Source organism: Choloepus didactylus, chromosome 2 (genome assembly GCF_015220235.1).
Source record: "Choloepus didactylus isolate mChoDid1 chromosome 2, mChoDid1.pri, whole genome shotgun sequence".
Lineage (NCBI taxonomy): Eukaryota > Metazoa > Chordata > Mammalia > Pilosa > Megalonychidae > Choloepus > Choloepus didactylus.
In genome coordinates, this window is record NC_051308.1 from 7,908,312 (window position 1) to 7,929,316 (window position 21,005).

At 39.4% G+C, this 21,005-nt stretch overlaps 1 protein-coding gene across 1 annotated transcript in view; it reads right to left on the minus strand.

The window, feature by feature from the left end:
* Positions 1-21,005, minus strand: part of NOX3 (NADPH oxidase 3) — a 62,193-nt gene that overhangs the window by 31,307 nt on the left and 9,881 nt on the right. The window contains exons 5-7 of the mRNA XM_037810902.1: positions 20,370-20,515; positions 8,691-8,872; positions 5,105-5,234 (exon numbers count right to left, since the gene is read on the minus strand). Coding sequence (XP_037666830.1) covers positions 5,105-5,234; positions 8,691-8,872; positions 20,370-20,515 — 458 coding nt within the window. The remainder of the gene's footprint in view (positions 1-5,104; positions 5,235-8,690; positions 8,873-20,369; positions 20,516-21,005) is intronic.

Consider the following 21,005-nt stretch of genomic DNA (forward strand, 5'->3'; position numbering starts at 1 on the left):
CAAATCAATATAGAACATGATGGAGTTTAGATATTTTCCTTTAACTTTGGGCCAGTTAACAACATAGATGTCTCTTTGTATTAAATACTATAACATTCAATTATTCCTTGAAGTCTACAAGCTTGTTTTAGAGATTAAACTTTTCTGTATTGGTTTTTATGCTTACTTGATCAATGATGCCTTTATGTAATTAAAAATAATTGAATTTGCAAAGAAATAAGAAAGCAGATTCACGTTTATATTACATTTGATAGGGCCATAAATGTTCCCAAAGCCAAGGGCTTACAAAGCTACAGTACTGAGTCAACATAGGACTTGTGAAATTAAATTTAAAAGTTCTGAGTAGAGGCTTTTTTTGGCGAACAGAATACAGCAACTTGGGGTTTGTATGAATAAACATATACCCAATGTGATCTGGAATAAAACATAAAGTTAATTTCTCAGCATTGTAAATATGGCTTTACAGAATAAGATTAAACGTCTCAATTTTCTAGGGAAAACTATCATTTTTAATAAATCAGATACCTATGTTAAATATTTATGACAATAATCTGCATATAGTTGATCAATTTACCAAGCGGGCTATTCTTGTGCCAGGCGATACATACAATGTAAGGTGCCTTCCTTCCCTAAAAGGAAAGGGAACTTAAAATTTTTGATGACTTATATCAGGTCTGATGCCAAATAACACTATGAGGTATGTGGTATTATTTTTATTTTATAGAAGAGGAAACCGAGGCTCAGCAAAGTCAAATGACTAGTTCAAGGTCATGCTTTGCCTTACCACTCAGCCTCGGCTCCTTTCAGAACACCAGGCTGTCTGCCTCAAGCATTTTCCATATAATCAAGCTTCTTTCTGTCCAACATTAAAAATTCTACCAAAAATTGTTTTATAAAACATTAGAGAATCAACTATTTGAATTTTAGGATGTTAAAGGTCCTTGGAAATCCAGTCTAATTCTTTTAAAGAATAAACAAAACTAATGTTTTAGGAATGGATATGAGTTGACAAGGGAGTAGAGCTAGATTACTGCAGAGCCAGGATTAGCTCAAGACTTTTCTTAATTTCTGTAAATTTCCTCCTTGGTTTTCCAAATCTATCATGACCTTAATCCTGTTGGGGATTGAATTACTTATCCCATGGAAGACATGTTCAAATCTTAATCCATGTCTCTGTGGATGTGAACCCATTTGTATATCGGACCTTTGAAGATGCTGTTATTAGTTAAGGTGTGGCCAAATTGAGTCAGGGTGGGTTTTAATCTGTATGACTGTAGGCCTTATAAAGTGAGGAAATTTGGATGCAGTCAGTCAGAAGAAGCCAGAAATCAGAAGAAGCCAGAAGTCAGAAGAACCCAGAAAGGAGAGAGAAATTGCCATGTGACAGAGGACTGCCAGCACCAGAATGCTAAGACCCTAGAAGAAAGCATGGCCTTGCCAATATCTTGATTTTGGACTTCAAGCCTTCAAAGCCATAGCACAATAAATGCTTGTCGTTTAAGCCAACCCACTGTGCAGTATTTGCTACAGTAGATCTGGCAAACTAAGACACTCCTCAAAGACTATCTTGGGAACATGAAAGGTGTCTTATTTATTTATTTTTCTTTGAATTCAGGTGTTCAATAAACACTCACTTATTGATTCATTTCTCATTACTCTCTTGTTATCTTGCCTGTCCCTTCCATTGGCTGGTCACAAGCCCTTCTGCATTATTTTTACTTCTGTTAATTTATCTTCCTTGTGTTTATATCTCTTTTGTTCATTTCTGGGTCTGTTTGCATGGCACCACTTCTCACCTACACCACCCCCTCTGCTTTTACCCTGGAAGCCTCTTGTTTGTCTGATAAAAGTTAGATTTATGCAGACAACACAAAGCAATTTGACTCACTTTTTTTTTCTGTCTCAGTGGGGTTCAGCAACGTGCCTGGAATAGAACCTTTTGTCCACTGATGCTTTGGGTGAAGCTGTCATTACAATCAGAGTAAGGGAAAAGGCAGGAAGGGGAAGACGTGAAGGTTGGGTTGGACCAGTAAATTTGCTTGAATCAGTCAGAAAGTGGTTTGAGAATTGGTTTGGATATTTACAGAACTGATAGCGAGAATGCAACTCTTAGAGAGTTAGTTGGGAAAACACTCATATAGTCTCCATGCATTTCTATAATTGTCCATACCCACTTGAGAAAGCTTTGGCATCACATACTTCATTTTGGTGGTGTCAAATCAGTCATGCTCTCTGATTTTTTCATGTTGATTAAATAGAATGAATTATTTTTCTTTGTACGGTTAGTCAGGAAGGAGAATGAAAGCTATTAATCCTTGGCTCTATCTCCACTCTAGTATATAAATTGCTGTGGGAGGAGACAGCCCAGTTTAGTTACACTGTGATACTCCTAGAGCCCTTGGGAGATATGGCCGGGGTGAAGAGTAGATTAGTCTAGCACTGATGAAGGGGACAGATAAGAATGGGGGTGCATGGCAAGGTGGATTCTGGACTTTAGTCTTGGGGCTACCATCCTTCACCCTGTGCCTTTAGGCAGATCTTGCGGCCTTTTTATGTTCAAACTTTCTGTTTTGTAAAAGGAGAGGGTTGGAGGAAATTATTAGTTAGCTTTGCTCCAAGCTCTGAAATGCCTTGACTTTATTCAGAGAGATAAATACAATGTTGGGGATGTATACTTGAACAGAGCAGCAGAGAGCTGACAAAATGGGGTGGGGGTGGGGAGCCCAGAGATTCAGAATGAATGAGGTAACCTGGAGAAGAAAACTCACAGTCTCAGAGTTAGGAGCGCTGGTTTCTTGGTGTGGTTTCTTGATGTGGCTTTGCCGGGAATGCCCTTTTGGCGCTGGGTTAGAGAACCCAACTCCTTGAACCTCAGCTTCCCCATCTATTAAGTAAAGGGACAGAACTATTTAGTTTCTAAGTTCTTTAATGCTAAAATACTCCACGTGGATTCTTAAGTTGGTTTTTTTCTTCTCCAAAAATACTCAGAAAGTCACGGTACCATTAGTATTTTATGATAGAAATGAAACTATGTTGATGTAAAACCAGTAATAATGAAATTTGTTTCCTGTACTTTCACTCTTGGCTATTCATTCCTACCAGAAAGTAAGAACATGCTGGTCTGATTTTATTTTGTGTGTGTGTTTACGAATGACCTCTTTTTTTCTTGACAGTAAGACCTCCAGAGGCAGAACTCACGTCTCTGAATCTTCCATCTGGTGCAACGCTAATATAGCCACTTGGCAAAAGTTCATTAAATTGTCTCATCTCAGTTTAAGCTTTCCTTTATGCCACTAAAATCACTCCCTAGTAATTAAACATATCAGCCTTATTATTATTTTCTGTTGGCAATTTATTAATTGAAATAAGGTGCTTCTTTGGCTAAGGGGGATCAGGCATCTTTTAAGAATGGATTGCATGAGCTTCCTTTGGAAACTTGAATCTTGCATATGTCTATGAATTTAGGGTAGGAAGAAGGAGGGAGACAATGGGGGGGGGGTAGCTGGAGATAGCAAGGTATAACTGGTTCCTTGGATCAGTTGGGTTTACGTGGGATGATGTATTGAACATCCTCTGTCATAACATTTGGAGTAGTGACCACTGAAGGCAAACTGATAAACACACCAAGAAAATGCATGGCCTTAAGAAAGGCAAAGAGGAAGAGACAGAGTAAAGCAAAGACTGGTAGATGCAGTGCAATGAAGTGCGGGCACCCTTCCTTGTCCTTGGGATGTCTTTCTGATTCAGTATCTATGAGACATCAGATAGAATATTGTACAGTTCAGCCAAGCGGCAACTGCACAGCCCACACAAGCTCTGAATCAGGATCCATTAAAAATAATGGGGAAGAGTGACAACATGAGTTTGGGTGTGCAAGGAGGTGTAGCAGGGGACAGTTAACAGAGAGATGGGTAAGTTCCCTCCTTTTAATGATAATTAATGTCAGCATGCTCTGCTGGGAGCAGCCTCTGGTCTGTATTCATGAGGTATGGGAGAGTATTGATTTTTTTATGGAGACACCGTAGCTGAAAATTATAGAGAAGCATTCATGTTCCGCATTAATATGCAGGCTGGGTAGTGGCTACCGATAGTTGAGTTTAAGACAGAGACAATCTATACTGGCCATTAAAAGAACTACAGTCTAATGGGCACATCTATTTCATTTCTCTCAGTTTTAAGCATTCCTCCTTGCAGTTTTCACCCTTAAAATCCAGTGCTCAAGTTAATATATTTGAGCGTTAAAAAAAGTCAATCATCTATACTCTTTGTACATTGATCACTTAATTTCCTACATCCCTAACTATTAATAAACTATTATCCTGTTCTTTATGATTCACATTTTTTGGCAATTGATTCTTCTTAATTTTAATCTGCTGGCTTCATTTATTTTCTTTCATGCATCACCCAGCTGTTCCAAGGTTTGCACTGTTATAAGATGCCTGAAGAGTCCAAATAAGATTATTATTTCCATTTACCTATATGCCATGAATTACAATGATTACAGAATACCCAGGAAATCTTATTTTCAAGATCTGCTTCAATTAATTAAGTCTCTGTTTGCTTACATGGTCATTATTTCAGTTATTAGAGCTTAATTAGAACAGGAAGTAAATGCCTACCCAAATTTTCACTTAAAAATGGACCCTATTGGGTATTTTTGACTTCAAAAGTGGTAGGAAGAAAGAAGAAAGGCTTATAAAGAGGGCATGATTCTCATTTGTTTGTTACTTGACTGTAGTCTGTGGAGTGATGCTGTGAAATCTCAGAATGGAGACAGCAGTTATGCAAAGGCACAGGGGGCTAAGGATGCCAAGAGCAGAGGGTAGCCAGACACATTATTGTGCTTGCAGTGCTATGGAGCCCCACGATATCAGGCATCCATTTTTAAATGTAAGTATAAGGGCACATTTCTGAATGGAACAGAATGTTTTGGGCAGTAAATCTCATTTAAAATCATCCATAACTTGATTTCTCTATAAATCTTAATAAAGAGTAGCCTTTGTTTTGTGGTGACATGGGCTGTGCTTTTCTCAAGCATATAAAAGCTCTAGCTATTTTAACTGTGGAGACAGTTATTTTTAAAAGCTCCTGGGCTCATTCTTACCGAAGGTTCCTTGCCAGAAAATTGAGGTGTGGGGCACTGGGCAGCTGCCTGCCACTCAGCATAGCGGTCCCTACAGAAGGTGATGTTGTGCAGCAACAGGCTTTCGGGAGTTTGACCTCGAACAATCCGACTTGCCATTTAAAAAAAAAAAAAGGAGAAAAAAATTTTAAATTGCTTTTGTACTGTCTGTGACACCATAGATGTATTCCAGAGTGGGCTACAGCTTAACAGTTTCTCTGTCTTGAAATCTGGGCTGTCATTCATTTCCCTTAGCATCTTTAAAAATAAGTATTTAAGAGGCTTCCAATAACTTTGAAGATCCCTGAAAAGAAGTCCCTCTGTGGTATCCCACGTTAAATTGAAAGTGTCTATATTAGAGAATTCATAATGAAGGGAAATTGTTTGAACACAGCCTTTTGTAGACTGTTGAATTTAATTAGGTTACATCTCGTCTTGATGGTGGGTTCAGGCTAATTGGCTAACTTTGTACTCCTTGGTTCTCTTGCAGATTTGCTTAACTTCTCCCTTCGTTGGTTTGTTTCTGAGTGCTTAGAAGTTTTTGAGTGGAAAAATGAGGAGAAGCACCAGAAATAATGGTATTTTTGCCCCTGTGACAACTAGCAGGCTTAGTGTTTGACAGGGTCAAAATAGGTCAGTGCGAAGTGTGTCTTCCAGATCATACTAAACATTTGAGAGAGAAAATGGAAGCCAGCTTTCATGGATGGAGCACTGGATCAAGAGTCCTATAATCCTGCTTCATTATTTTTGCCACGGATGGAGCACTGGATCAAGAGTCCTATAATCCTGCTTCATTATTTTTGCCACAAATACAGTATCAACTGACCTTTGTCAACTTGCTTTGGTACAACTTCCTAAGTACACTGGCATGTAGAGGCAGTGGTGCGTGAGACGCTGAGGTCATGCAATCTGGGAGCTAGCTGCTCAATTTCTAGGTGTTTATGAATAAAATACAGTGATTTATCTTGAGAAACATGGTACTCAGAGACTAACTTTAGCATCACATAGACTCATTTCTGGGTTGCCTGTGGAATAACATGTCCTTTGTGCATCTTAGGGATGGGAGGAGGGAGTGGTGATGCCCTTGAAGTCTGGAGAACCAACATCTTAGGTTTTCCCCAGTCTGTTTTATGGAAGGCATCTAAACTTGAGAACATATCTTTGAATTAGATGAGCAAAACTACCTGTAAATCTCCAATGAATAAATGATACCCAGACATAGGAAGGGTGAATAGTAAATGGGAGCCAGAGGAAAAGAATTTGTAAATTTTAATGCCTTCATTTTCAGGCTCGAGGCAACAATCTATATTGTCTAACAGGAACCTCAGACCATACTGCAAATGCAGTTTCCTTAAAACCAAACCAAACCGAACCAAAAAATATCTTCATTTCATAACAGGAGAGTAGCGTACTTTAACACATTCTAACAATCCTACTTCTATTTGGCATTTTGAATAGAATTTGCAAATTACTTTTGCTGTAAACAGTAGCTGTAGAATATTTCAAGCTGAGAAGAATAAATGAGGCCCTTATGCCAAAATAAACTTTTCAACTATGTTAAAATGACTAAAAACTTCAGTTTATGAAATGTTATTTGGATTGTTAAAAGTATCTCCAGTGAAACACTGCCCATCGAAATCCTCTTGTGCTTCTCCACTGCAAGTGGGTGTGAGTTCAGGGGAGGTACATTTATAGGGGGATGCATGCATAATTTTTGTGAAGAGGACTTCCAGACACGTGTGGATTATGAAGAGCCTCTCAAATGTACCACAGGGGTGAACAACCCCCACATCTGCAGGAAATCAGCAGAAGAAAGGAAGGACTGACATCTCTGAGGTAGAACACTTGGGGAATACACACCATCCCCCCACCAATATAAAGAGAAAGGCTGAGGGGCCACACATTCAGAAGCTCATTACAGATTCTAAGATGAAAGACAGCAGACTTTTGCTAGCCAGTAGCCTCAATTTGAAAATTGGTGGACTAAGTTACTAACGACTAGCAGAGGGATGGGCAATGTTTTAGGGTAAAATGCCCCCATCAGGGCAGTGTGTCCTTCTACAATGTCTGTGTGTCAGACAAGGTGATGGATGGGGGTGAGTTCTTAATTAGGTGTAATGAGTGGTAGCGGCAGAAGAGTGGCCCCCTTCTAGAAGTGGGGAGCTGGGATAGAAGGAGCACCTGGATTGGAGGGGGCAGTTGGCTTGCTGAGTGCAAATCCCAAGGAGCACCCGTGAGGCTCTGCATGGAAGTCACGGTCACCATCCATGGTCCATGGTGTACAACTTCCCAGACTGTGTGGTCTCTGCTGGCATGAGCATGCTCCCCCAGGTCTGTGCTGTACCAAGGCCCTCCACATTCAGCAGCTGCCATGCGGGAATAGTGGTAGGACCAGGCATGGAGGAGAGGTCTATGCTGGTGTAGGAGCAGAGGACAAGCTGCAGCAAGCCCAGCAGGCATGGGCTACCCCACACCACTGGCCACATTCATGCAGGTGTCTAGGAATGTTTAATTCACAGAGTGAAGATCTATTCTTCAAGGGATTGTTCAGAGTGAAGGCCTGATTGTCTGAACATTGGCACTCTGGGTTTGACGCTGCCCTTTATTCATCTCGGGGCCTTCAGTGGATCACTGAATTCAACATCTGTTTCCTTCTTATGGAATGGGAATGACAGCAGCTCCCTATTTTATAGAACTGTTATCAGGGTTGAATGGATCATGTGCATGAAAGTGCTTTGAAAATTTTAAAATGGGAAAAAAGGGTGTTAATTCATAAAATAAGTAATATGGGACAAACTGGTTCATAGACAGCAATTTGTTCATTGGTCCAGGATCACTGAGCTAAAATGTAAAGAGTTGAAAACATTGTATTACATGGGTTTATACTTCAGGTTCTCCTTGAACATCCCAATGAAGGGTATGAGGAAGATGTTGAATGTCAGAACAGCATTTTATGGAACATCTGAGCAAAAGGAATCATAGAGATCATCTGATCTAACCCTTTCAGATGAGGAAACTGAGGCCCAGAGAACTTACAGGACTTGTCAACAGTTGCTCTGATGACCAGCGGCAGAATTGAATCTGGAGCCCAGGTCAGACTGCTTGTCTAGCATAGTAACTCCTCCCCCACACCAACTTTCCTTGCTGATGGTTTTAGTTAAGCAGAAGTGAAACCTGGGTATCAAAAATATATATCCTGACTAATCACACATAAATTGGAATGTGTTGTGTTTATTTGTCCTAGCTGATTCTGTTGGTGAGTCTTGTCATGATTATAAAGATTCAGAAATTCTAATGAATGCTAGATGACAATGGATCTGCATTCCATTTAGAACCAAGACTCGCCAACAGAGTGAGCTACGACAAATAAATACAATACTTCATCACCCACACAGCTTATTTTCAGTGTTCTTAAAATAAAAGCATGCACTAGTGAATGTGTTTTTCACACATGATATGTATCCTTTAGTCACTACATGTCATGTCTCTCCATCAAAAGCACATTCAAAGATTATTTTGATGTTCCTAGAGATAAAAATCCTGCATACTGAGCATAGCATGGACTTACCCTGCCCCATGGATAGCCAGACTGAAAAAGAAGATGACGGAAGCATGGTGTGTGTACCAGAACAGCTCGTAGGAGGCCTGTCTGATGAACTCAGTTGAAGAGGTCATGATCAAAATTAAAGCCAGAGAGATCACCAGCCCTGTTACACCCGCTATTGTTGTTAGCAACTCAGCAGCTGTGTTCTAAAAGAAATGCACACCAGGATATTAATATTGTAGTTATATTTTTCACCCATTTTAGGATCAATACTTAACAGCCCAAGAAGGGAACAATTAAAAACATTTTAATCAGAAGTATATTAGCATCAAGAAGGGTCCAGGTACAACGGAAGAAGTGAGCTCGCTTCCCTTTTCTTCCTCTACCTTATGCCAGACATTCACTTCGTGCATATTTCCAAAAATTCCATTTCATTAATTACGTTTTGTTTTTGTTTGCATAAGGCAATTTTTACATCAAAGTTATTATGCTGTATTAATATTAGGAAAAATATATGAAAAGTGAATTTTAAGATAAAATACTGCAAAATAAATATTTAAAATTTTCGGTTTTTAAAATAAAAATAGGGATCACTGTGTTTAATTGCATCTTGAGATTAATAAATACTTTTTTGGAAAGGTCCCATTAGGGCATTCCTAATAAAGCAGCTGCATAGGCTTTTCCCCTGGGAGTTATTCTTTTCTCTTGCTTTTTCACTGGAAAGACCATGACTTGCATTTCTTTCATGTCACCTCAGGAGGCCTGGATAAGGCTGCGTAAATCCTAGGTGATCAATGAAGGTACAGCTATCCTTGTCTGGTAGACATGCCCAATGCCAGAATTCTGATCTGGGAGTGCAGGGGATGGACAAATAGTCTTTCAGGACATGAATCACAAAGTATTTTGTTTTTTATTGTGAGTTTCCCATATTCTTGTCAAATCATTAGTATTCAAACATTGCCTATCTTTGAGACAACCATGAGCTCAATAAACTGAAGCTATATCTTTTGTCAGTAAAATCTCATTAATTTGGGCTGCTTTGAGATCTCAAGCTAATTTGGACAGGGAATTCTCCGTTGTTTATTTTTTCTTCATGGAGCAAACAGTGGAAATAAAATTGAAAGGGATATGGCTAAAGCATTTAAATGATTTTTTTTTTTTTTCAAACACACTCAGGCATTTTAGAAATCCATTTACATCATATGATGTGCTAATTTCAAATCATTCTCCTCTGCTTATAAAAGCAAATCCCCATTTACTTTTTTTTTGTGATACATTTATAGACTGGTTTGAGTTGCAATGTATTCTCTAAAGTGATTCCATCTTTAGAAATGTTCTATAATGTATGCTTTATATAGGTTATTGATACTCATCTTTCTTCAAATATCCCAAATTAGAGGGTTTCCAGAACTTAATTAGTGCTTACATAGTACACTGCAGCTAAATTTTTGAAATAACTATATAGGGAGTAGCTTAATCATCTTGTTAAACCGCTTCAAAAGAGGTAGTTATCAAATACTATTTATTATATAGTCTCTTCAAAATGCTGAGATTTATTTCTGGTATGTGTAGCAAAGAACTTTCCATAACCTCAGTGGAAAAGAATTAACCCCAGTAGGTAACCAGATAAATGCCATGGCTCAACTGAGTGACACCAAAGGCATCTCCACGTGCATATAGCATCTTTAGTTTTACTTATAACTGTAAAATGTGTGTTTCCAGTTGTCATCAGGTAAGAAAATGTAGCTCTATTTGATCAATGGCCTAATTTTGGAAACCATGACAGGACATGGGAGAACATCCCCAAATTTATACTTTGAATTTTCCTTACTCAGATAAGCCTGCATGAGCAAAATGGCCATGTAGACACATTGCCCAGATGGTAATGGAGAGATTTCCATTTCTGGAGTGTGTGGCCTTAGGGCTCTTCCTGGGTATAGTGGTTTGAAGCTGTGTGTATCTCAGCAAGACATGTTCTTAAATTTAATCCATTCCTGTGGATGTGAATCCATTGTTAAGTAGGACCTTATGATGAGGTTACTTCAGTTAAAATGTGACCCACCTCAATCAGAGTGGGTCTTAATCCAATTACTGGAGTCCTTTATAAGCAGAATGACATTGAGACAGAGAGAGAGAGAAAGCCTCAGGAAGCAAAAAGCTGAACATCAACGGAACCCAGAGAGAAGGGAGAGACCAGGAGACACCGCCATGTGCCTTGCCATGTGGCAAACTAAGGACCAAAGATCACCAACAGCGAGTCCCAGAATGCCACAGTGTTTGAGGAGAAAGCATCGCCTTCATGACACCCTGTTCTGGTTTGCTAGAGCTGCCATTACGCAAAACACCAGAAATGAATTGACTTTTTTTTTTTTTTAAATCTTCATTTTATTGAGATATATTCACATACCACACAGTCATACAAATCGTACTTTCGATTGTTCACAGTACCATTACATAGTTGTACATTCATCACCTAAATCAATCCCTGACACCTTCATTAGCACACACACAAAAATAACAAGAATAATAATTAAAGTGAAAAAGAGCAATTGAAGTAAAAAAGAACACTGGGTACCTTTGTCTGTTTGTTTCCTTCCCCTATTTTTCTACTCATCCATCCATAAACTAGACAAAGTGGAGTGTGGTCCTTATGGCTTTCCCAATCCCATTGTCACCCCTCATAAGCTACATTTTTATACAACTGTCTTCAAGATTCATGGGTTCTGGGTTGTAGTTTGATAGTTTCAGGTATCCACCACCAGCTACCCCAATTCTTTAGAACCTAAAAAGGGTTGTCTAAAGTGTGCGTAAGAGTGCCCACCAGAGTGACCTCTCAGCTCCTTTTGGAATCTCTCTGCTACTGAAGCTTATTTCATTTCCTTTCACATCCCCCTTTTGGTCAAGAAGATGTTCTCCGTCCCACGATGTCAGGTCTACATTCCTCCCCGGGAGTCATATTCCATGTTGCCAGGGAGATTCATTCCCCTGGGTGTCTGATCCCACGTAGCGGGGAGGGCAGTGATTTCACCTTTCAAGTTGGCTTAGCCAGAGAGAGAGGGCCACATCTGAGCAACAAAGAGGCATTCGGGAGAAGGCTCTTAGGCACAACCATAGGGAGGCCTAGCCTCTCCTTTGCAGCAACCGTCTTCCCAAGGGTAAAACCTATGGTAGAGGGCTCAACCCATCAAACCACCAGTCCCCTATGTCTGTGGTCATGTTAGCAACCATCGAGGTGGGGTAGGCCAATACCCCTGCATTCTCCCCAGGCTCCTCAAGGGGGCACTACATCTTTTTTTCCTTGTTTTTCTTTTTTTTTTTTTAACTTTCCCTTCTTTTTTAAATCAACTGCATGAAAAAAAAGTTAAAAAGAAAACAAACATACAATAAAAGAACATTTCAAAGAGACCATAACAAGGGAGTAAGAAAAAGACAACTAATCTAAGATAACTGCTTAACTTCCAACATGTTCCTACTTTACCCCAAGAAAGTTACCTAATATAGCAACATTTCTGTGAACTTGCTCCTACTATATCCAGTAGAAATTAACAAACCATAGTCATTCCTGGGCATCCCCAGAACGTTAAATAGCTTATCTGTTCTTCTTGGATTATTGTTCCCCCTTCCTTAATTGCTCTCTATTGCTAGTTCCCCTACATTCTACATTATAAACCATTTGTTTTACATTTTTCAAAGTTCACATTAGTGGTAGCATATAATATTTCTCTTTTTGTGCCTGGCTTATTTCGCTCAGCATTATGTCTTCAAGGTTCATCCATGTTGTCATATGTTTCACGAGATCGTTCCTTCTTACTGCCGCGTAGTATTCCATCGTGTGTATATACCACATTTTCTTTATCCACTCATCTGTTGAAGGACATTTGGGTTGTTTCCAACTCTTGGCAATTGTGAATAATGCTGCTATGAACATTGGCATGCAGATATCTGTTCGTGTCACTGCTTTCCGATCTTCCGGGTATATACCGAGAAGTGCAATCACCGGATCGAATGGTAACTCTATATCTAGTTTTCTAAGGAACTGCCAGACTGACTTCCAGAGTGGCTGAACCATTATACAGTCCCACCAACAGTGAATAAGAGTTCCAATTTCTCCACATCCCCTCCAGCATTTGTAGTTTCCTGTTTGTTTAATGGCAGCCATTCTAATCGGTGTTAGATGGTATCTCATTGTGGTCTTAATTTGCATCTCTCTAATAGCTAGTGAAGCTGAACATTTTTTCATGTGTTTCTTGGCCATTTGTATTTCCTCTTCAGAGAACTGTCTTTTCATATCTTTTGCCCATTTTATAATTGGGCTGTTTGTACTACTGTCATTGAGTTGTAGGATTTCTTTATATATGCAAGATATCAGTCTTTTGTGACATACATGGTTTCCAAAATTTTTTTCCCATTGAGTTGGCTGCCTCTTTACCTTTTTGAGAAATTCCTTTGAGGTGCAGAAACTTCTAAGCTTGAGGAGATCCCATTTATCTATTTTCTCTTTTGTTGCTTGTGCTTTCGGTGTAAAGTCTAGGAAGTGGCCGCCTAATACAAGGTCTTGAAGATGTTTTCCTACATTATCTTCTAGGAGTTTTATGGTACTTTCTTTTATATTGAGATCTTTGGTCCATTTTGAGTTAATTTTTGTGTAGGGGTGAGGTAGGGGTCCTCTTTCATTCTTTTGGATATGGATATCCAACTCTCCCAGCCCCATTTGTTGAAAAGACCATTATGGCTCAGTTCAGTGACTTTGGGGGCCTTATCAAAGATCAGTTGGCCATAGATCTGAGGGTCTATCTCTGAATTCTCAATTTGATTCCATTGATCTATATGTCTATCTTTGTGCCAGTACCATGCTGTTTTGGCAACTGTGGCTTTATAATAAGCTTCAAAGTCAGGGAGTGTAAGTCCTCCCACTTCGTTTTTCTTTTTTAGAGTGTCTTTAGCAATTCGAGGCATCTTCCCTTTCCAAATAAATTTGATAACTAGCTTTTCCAAGTCTGCAAAGTAGGTTGTTGGAATTTTGATTGGGATTGCATTGAATCTGTAGATGAGTTTGGGTAGAATTGACATCTTAATGACATTTAGCCTTCCTATCCATGAACATGGAATATTTTTCCATCTTTTAAGGTCCCCTTCTATTTCTTTTAGTAGAGTTATGTAGTTTTCTTTGTATAGGTCTTTTACATCTTTGGTTAAGTTTATTCCTAGGTACTTGATTTTTTTAGTTGCTATTGAAAATGGTATCTTTTTCTTGAGTGTCTCTTCAGTTTGTTCATTTCTAGCATATAGAAACATTACTGACTTATGTGCATTAATCTTGTATCCCGCTACTTTGCTAAATTTGTTTATTAGCTCTAGTAGCTGTATCGTCGATTTCTCAGGGTTTTCTAGATATAAGATCATATCATCTGCAAACAATGACAGTTTTACTTCTTCTTTTCCAATTTGGATGCCTTTTATTTCTTTGTCTTGCCGGATTGCCCTGGCTAGCACTTCCAGCACAATGTTGAATAACAGTGGTGACAGCGGGCATCCTTGTCTTGTTCCTGATCTTAGAGGGAAGGCTTTCAGTCTCTCACCATTGAGTACTATGCTGGCTGTGGGTTTTTCATATATGCTCTTTATCATGTTGAGGAAGTTTCCTTCAATTCCTACCTTTTGAAGTGTTTTTATCAAAAAGGGATGTTGGATTTTGTCAAATGCTTTTTCAGCATCTATTGAGATGATCATTTGATTTTTCCCTTTTGACTTGTTAATGTGTTGTAATACATTGATTGATTTTCTTATGTTGAACCAATGAACCCCACTTGGTCATGGTGTATGATTTTTTTAATGTGTCTTTGGATTCGATTTGCAAGTATTTTGTTGAGGATTTTTGCATCTATATTCATTAGGGAGATTGGCCGGTAGTTTTCCTTTTTTGTAGCATCTTTGCCTGGTTTTGGTATTAGATTGATGTTAGCTTCATAAAATGAGTTAGGTAGTGTTCCATTTTCTTCAATGTTTTGAAAGAGTTTGAGTAAGATTGGTGTCAGTTCTTTCTGGAAAGTTTGGTAGAATTCCCCTGTGAAGCCATCTGGCCATGGGCATTTATTTGTGGGAAGATTTTTGATGACTGATTGGATCTCTTTGCTTGTGATGGGTTGGTTGAGGTCTTCTATTTCTTCTCTGGTCAGTCTAGGTTGTTCATATGTTTCCAGGAAATTGTCCATTTCCTCTACATTATCCAGTTTGTTGCCATACAGTTGTTCATAGTATCCTCTTATAATTTTTTTAATTTCTTCAGGATCTGCAGTTATGTCACCTTTTTCATTCATTATTTTGTTTATATGGGTCTTCTCTCTTTTTGATTTTGTCAGTCTAGCTAGGGGCTTGTCAATCTTGTTGATCTTCTCAAAGAAACAACTTTTGGTGATATTTATCCTCTCTATTGTTTTTTTGTTCTCTATGTCATTTATTTCGCTTTAATCCTTGTTATTTCTTTTCTTCTACTTGGTTTAGGATTGGTTTGCTGTTCATTTTCTAGCTTCTTCAGTTGATCCATTAGTTCTTTGATTTTGGCTCTTTCTTCCTTTTTAATATATGCGTTTAGTGCTATAAATTTCCCCCTCAGCACTGCTTTTGCTGCATCCCATAGGTTTCGGTATGTTGTGTTCTCATTTTCATTCGTCTCTATATATTTAGCAATTTCTCTTGCTATTTCTTCTTTAACCCACTGATTGTTTTGGAGTGTGTTGTTTAACCTCCAGGTATTTGTGAATTTTCTAAGTCTCTGATGGTTATTGACTTCTAATTGTATTCCATTGTGGTCAGAGAATGTGCTTTGAATAATTTCAATCTTTTTAAATTTATTGAGGCTTGTTTTATGTCCCAGCATATGATCTACTCTGGAGAAAGTTCCATGAGCACTAGAAAAGTATGTGTATCCTGGTGATTTGGGATGTAATGTCCTGTATATGTCTGTTAAATCTAATTCATTTATCAGATTGTTTAGGTTTTCAATTTCCTTATTGGTCTTCTGTCTGGTTGATCTATCTATAGGAGAGAGTGATGTGTTGAAGTCTCCCACAATTACTGTGGAAACATCAATTGCTTCCTTTAGTTTTGCCAGTGTTTCTCTCATGTATTTTGTGGCACCCTGATTGGGTGCATAGACATTTACGATTGTTATTTCTTCTTGTTGAATTGCCCCTTTTATTAGTATGTAGTGGCCTTCTTTGTCTCTCAAAACATCCCTGCATTTGAAGTCTATTTTATCTGAGATTAATATTGCTACACCTGTTTTCTTTTGGCTGTAGCTTGCATGAAATATTTTTTTCCATCCTTTCACTTTCAGTTTCTTTGTGTCCCTGTGTCTAAGATGAGTCTCTTGTATGCAACATATTGATGGTTCATTTTTTTGATCCATTCTGCGAATCTATATCTTTTAATTGGGGAGTTTAATCCATTTACATTCAACGTTATAACCGTGAAGGCATTTCTTGAATCAGCCATCTTATCCTTTGGTTTATGTTTGTCATATTTTTCCCCTCTCTCTGTTAATATCCTTTATTGTACCCATACCGATTCTCTTTAGTACTGAACCTTTCTCCAAGTCTCTCTGTCCTTTCTTTGTTTCTCTGTCTGTAGGGCTCCCTTTAGTATCTCCAGTAGGGCAGGTCTCTTGTTAGCAAATTCTCTCAGCATTTGTTTGTCTGTGAAAAATTTAAGCTCTCCCTCAAATTTGAAGGAGAGCTTTGCTGGATAAAGTATTCTTGGCTGGAAATTTTTCTCACTCAGAATTTTAAATATATCGTGCCACTGCCTTCTCGCCTCCATGGTGGATGCTGAGTAGTCACTACTTAGTCTTATGCTGTTTCCTTTGTATGTGGTGAATTGCTTTTCTCTTGCTGCTTTCAGAACTTGCTCATTCTCTTCTGTGTTTGATAGTGTGATCAGAATATGTCTCGGAGTGGGTTTATTTGGATTTATTTTATTTGGAGTTCTCTGAGCATTTATGATTTGTGTATTTATGTTGTTTAGAAGATTTGGGAAGTTTTCCCCAACAATTTCTTTGAATACTCTTCCTAGACCTTTACCCTTTTCTTCCCCTTCTGGGACACCAATGAGTCTTATATTCGGACGTTTCATATTATCTATCATATCCCTGAGGTCCATTTCGATTTTTTCAATTTTTTTCCCTATTCTTTCTTTTATGCTTTCATTTTCCATTCTGTCATCTTCGAGGTCAGTGATTCGTTGTTCAACTTCCTCTAGTCTTGTACTATGAGTGTCCAGAATCTTTTTACTTTGGTCAGCAGTTTCTTTAATTTCCATAAGATCATCCATTTTTTAATTTAGTCTTGCAATGTCTTCTTTATGCTCTTCTAGGGTCTTCTTGATTTCCTTTGTATCCCGTACTATGGTCTCATTGTTCATCTTTAGTTCTTTGAGTAGCTGCTCTAGGTGCTGTGTCTCTTCTGGTATTTTGATTTGGGTGCTTGGGCTTGGGTTATCCATATCGTCTGGTTTTTTCATATGCTTTATAATTTTCTGTTGTTTTTGGCCTCGTGGCATTTGCTGAACTTGATAGGGTTCTTTTAGGGTTTGTAGACCAATTGAAGTCCTTATCTCTAATTTCTCAGATCTACAGCTTCGTGGAGTACACTTTCTCTAACTAACCAGCAGGTGGCGTCCACGAGCCACCTGTTCTCCACAAGCCAGTTCTCCCCTGCTTAGCCTTTTTGGTGAGTGGGGGAGTGAGTCTTGTGGGGTCCAATTGGTGTACCAAGCTTGCGTGTGTAGTTGGTGTTGCCTGCCCTGTATATGGGGCGTGTTTCTGGGCAGTCAGGGAGGGGGGGTGGCCCTAACAATCAAATCTCCCTGGTGATCCTAGAGTTTTAAAGCTGCTGCAATAGTCTAATCCTTCAGTTCAGTCTTGCCACAGTTTGTCTCTGCCACTGACTCACAAGTCCTTGGTATTGGCGTATGGCTCCTGAGACTTGCAAGTAGGCCCCTCTTCCAGGCCGTGCACCCCGGGTCCTCTGTTGAGGGATGACTGTGCTATGTCACAGGTGAGTGCCGTCCCCCCAGGGCAGTTCTGGGCTGCTGGGCTGTGTAGGGAGGCTCCCAGTCTGCTGAAATTATGGCTGAATGGGGCTTTGTTAATTCACACTGCTCTACCTTCCCAACTCTGGGACAATCAGCTGAGGTTGCAGGGAAGGCTAATGTCCACGCCCAGTTTTGTGGTGTGTGCCTGTTATTTGAAGCACTTCCGTCACACTGGGTTGTCTGGGGCAGCTCTGGACTATGGGGCTGGCGATGGGCAGGAGTGTTTCCTGTCCACCAGGATGATGGCTGTGAGCGGACACCCCCCTTTTCTTGGGAAGTTGTGGTGTTTAGTGAATTTTCTCAGCCACTGGATTATTGCCTTTTGTCTCAGAGCTCTCTTAGTTCTGCTCTTGACTTGACCTGCCCAAATAGTAAGTCTTTGAAGCTTTCTGTATTGGGCTTCTTAGAGTAATTGTTTTAGAAAAAGAAAAAAGGATTAAAAAAAAGGGCCCTCCTTAGAGATCTAATGGGTTATTGAAATGCTAAGAGAGAAAGCAATTAGGGCCATCAAGGAAAGGTCCACAGGGCAGAGAGATCAGCTTTTCTTCGGGATTTGCATATGAGCCTCAGGGCCTGAGCTCTGCCCTTCCCCTTTCTATGTTCACCAGAACTCCAAAAATCCTCTGCTTTTATTTTGGAGTTTTTCGTGTTGTTTTTTTTCTATGCCTGTCTCCTCTCTGCTGGGCTGGCTGCTCTCAGATTCTCTGGTGTCTGGTCTCAGTCTATCTATGGTTGGAGTTTGGATCAGTAGAATGAGTTTCCGATAAGGGCTGCCACTGCAGTTCTCCCTTCTCCTTCCCGGAGCTCACAGCCCCTCCTGCCACGGGACTGAGCCTGGCAGGGAGGGGTGCGGATCCCCTGGCCACAAAAACTTACAGATTTCGCTGATCTCAGCAGTTCCATGTTTTCATGAGTGTTGTATGAAGTATGCCCAAAGTCAGATTGCTCTGTGGTGTCCAGTCCACGCAGTTCCTGGCTTTCTACCTACTTTCCTGGAAGAGTAACTAAAACATACAGCTCACCAGTCCACCATCTTGCCCCACCTCCTGAATTGACTTTTATAAAGGGGATTTATTGGTTAAAAACTTACAGTTCGAAGGCCATAAAAGTGTCCAAACTAAGGAATCAACACGAGGATACCTTCACTGAAGAATGGCCTCTGTCAGCTGGGAAAGCATGTGGCTGGCATCTGCTGGTCATTTTCTTCTGGGTTGTTTCAAAATGGCTTTCTCCAAAGTGCCTCTGGCTTTCTGTCTTCACTCCTCTCTCTCAGCTCCTGTGCATCCTTGCTTCTTTCTCCCAGGGCATTTCTCTCTAAGCATCTAAGGGTCCTCTCTTAGCTTCTCTAGGGCAAACTCTGGGCTTCACCTCTTAGCTTAGCATCCCCAAACATCTTTCTGTCTGCATCTCCAAGCGTCTCCAAGCATCAGTGTCAGTGTCAGCTTTTAGCTTCTCCTGGGGGCAAACTTTGAACCACACATTCTAGCTTCTCTCTCTAAAATGTCTCTCTCGGCTTCTCCTCTTAAAGGACTCCAGAGATCTAATCAAGACCCACCCTGAATGGGGGGGATATCACCTCCATGGACATAATCTAATCAAAAGGTCTTGCCCACAGTTGAATGAGTCATATCTCCAGGGAAACACTCCATCAAAAGTTTCCACTCTAATCAAAAGACTAATAAGTCTGCCGTCAGAAGACTGCATTAAAGAACATGGCTTTTCTGAGGGATATAATTTATCCAAACTGGTACACATCTTGATTTGGACTTTTTCCCAGCCTTAAACCATGATCGAATAAATTCCCAGTATTTAACTCTACTCATTTCGTGCTATTTGCTTGAGCAGCCTAGGAAACTAAAACACTGGGAAATATAGATATTTTAACCTGATCGATACGCTGGATGCATATTCCAATATGACAGTACATGGTGATGAAAGGTTTGAGTCAATCACAAAGAAGGAGGCAGGGGGTGGATTAAGGGAGAGAGATATTCTAATCCCTAAAGGTGGATCACTGCGGCTATACTTTTGGTTTCCTTTTTGTTCCCCACATGTGTTGCTACTCTGTGCACACATGTAATTAGCATTAATCATGTCACTGGCTGTGCAAGTCTCATTATGGAATCAGCTACTTTGCCCAGCGTCTGATTTGGCAAATCAGCTATTCACACGTGTGCCAAAAGAGGAGGCATAGGAGACGAGATCCAGGAAACAAATTGCAAATGAAAAATGAAGACATCCAATTTATAATCCTTGGATTTAGATGATACTTCTCATTCTTTATGAGTCTCACATCGTTAAAAAAAAAAAAAACAACAAAAGCTACTTTTAAAATGCAAAATGTTAGTGTTTTAACAGGTTTACAGCATTTCCTGCTTAAGTGTATTTTTTTTTTTCTGTTATGAACTAATTAAGTGGGATATATTTTTCTCTTGGCTCATAACCTCTTGGCAATATTTATGGCAAAAGGTGAAACTGATGTTAACATTTAGCAGAAACTTCTTCTCTCATGCTTTTACTAAAAGCTTTTGAAAGACAGTGCTCCTGACGAAGGGATTTGAAAAGAAGGATTTTCAGATGAGAAAAATTAGTTAGCATGCAAGGAGAACTCACTGTGTGGAAAGTCCGGATGGGGTTGAGGTAGCTCTCGTTAGGTGTGTTGCCAAGTTTGGAAAGGGTAGCAAGAAGTCCCTCTGCCTCCGCAGACTGGCTCTGGTGGTAGCGCTCCAGGTTGAAGAAATGTGCCGCAATGTGGATGGCTGAGGTTGAAGAAATGACACTGAACCTGCTCCATATGGATTTCCTCCTTTGCAGTTATTTAAAACACACAATTCCTCTATTGTCAAGTTTCTGTTTGTTTGTTTTTTTTTAAAATAATATCCAAGGAAAAGTGATTTATTTGTACATCTTAGTATCCTGAATGGAGTGAATTGAATACTTCTAGAGCTATTGTATAATTCACCATATTCATTTTAATTATAGTAAGTAATAAAATAGATTTTAACTCATTCTAATTTAATTATAAACACATGATCCTCCTGGAAGTGGAATAAGTATTATGAATAGGTATTATGTCTTATCATAATATAATTATATATATATATATATATGTGCTATATCTTATATATCTACCTCCTTTCCTAACAAATTGGCAACCATCATTCTGGAATGCTGTAACCATACACATTGATATATTTATGGAGATAATATGCATATATCCCTACACATACATATGCACACATATATTTG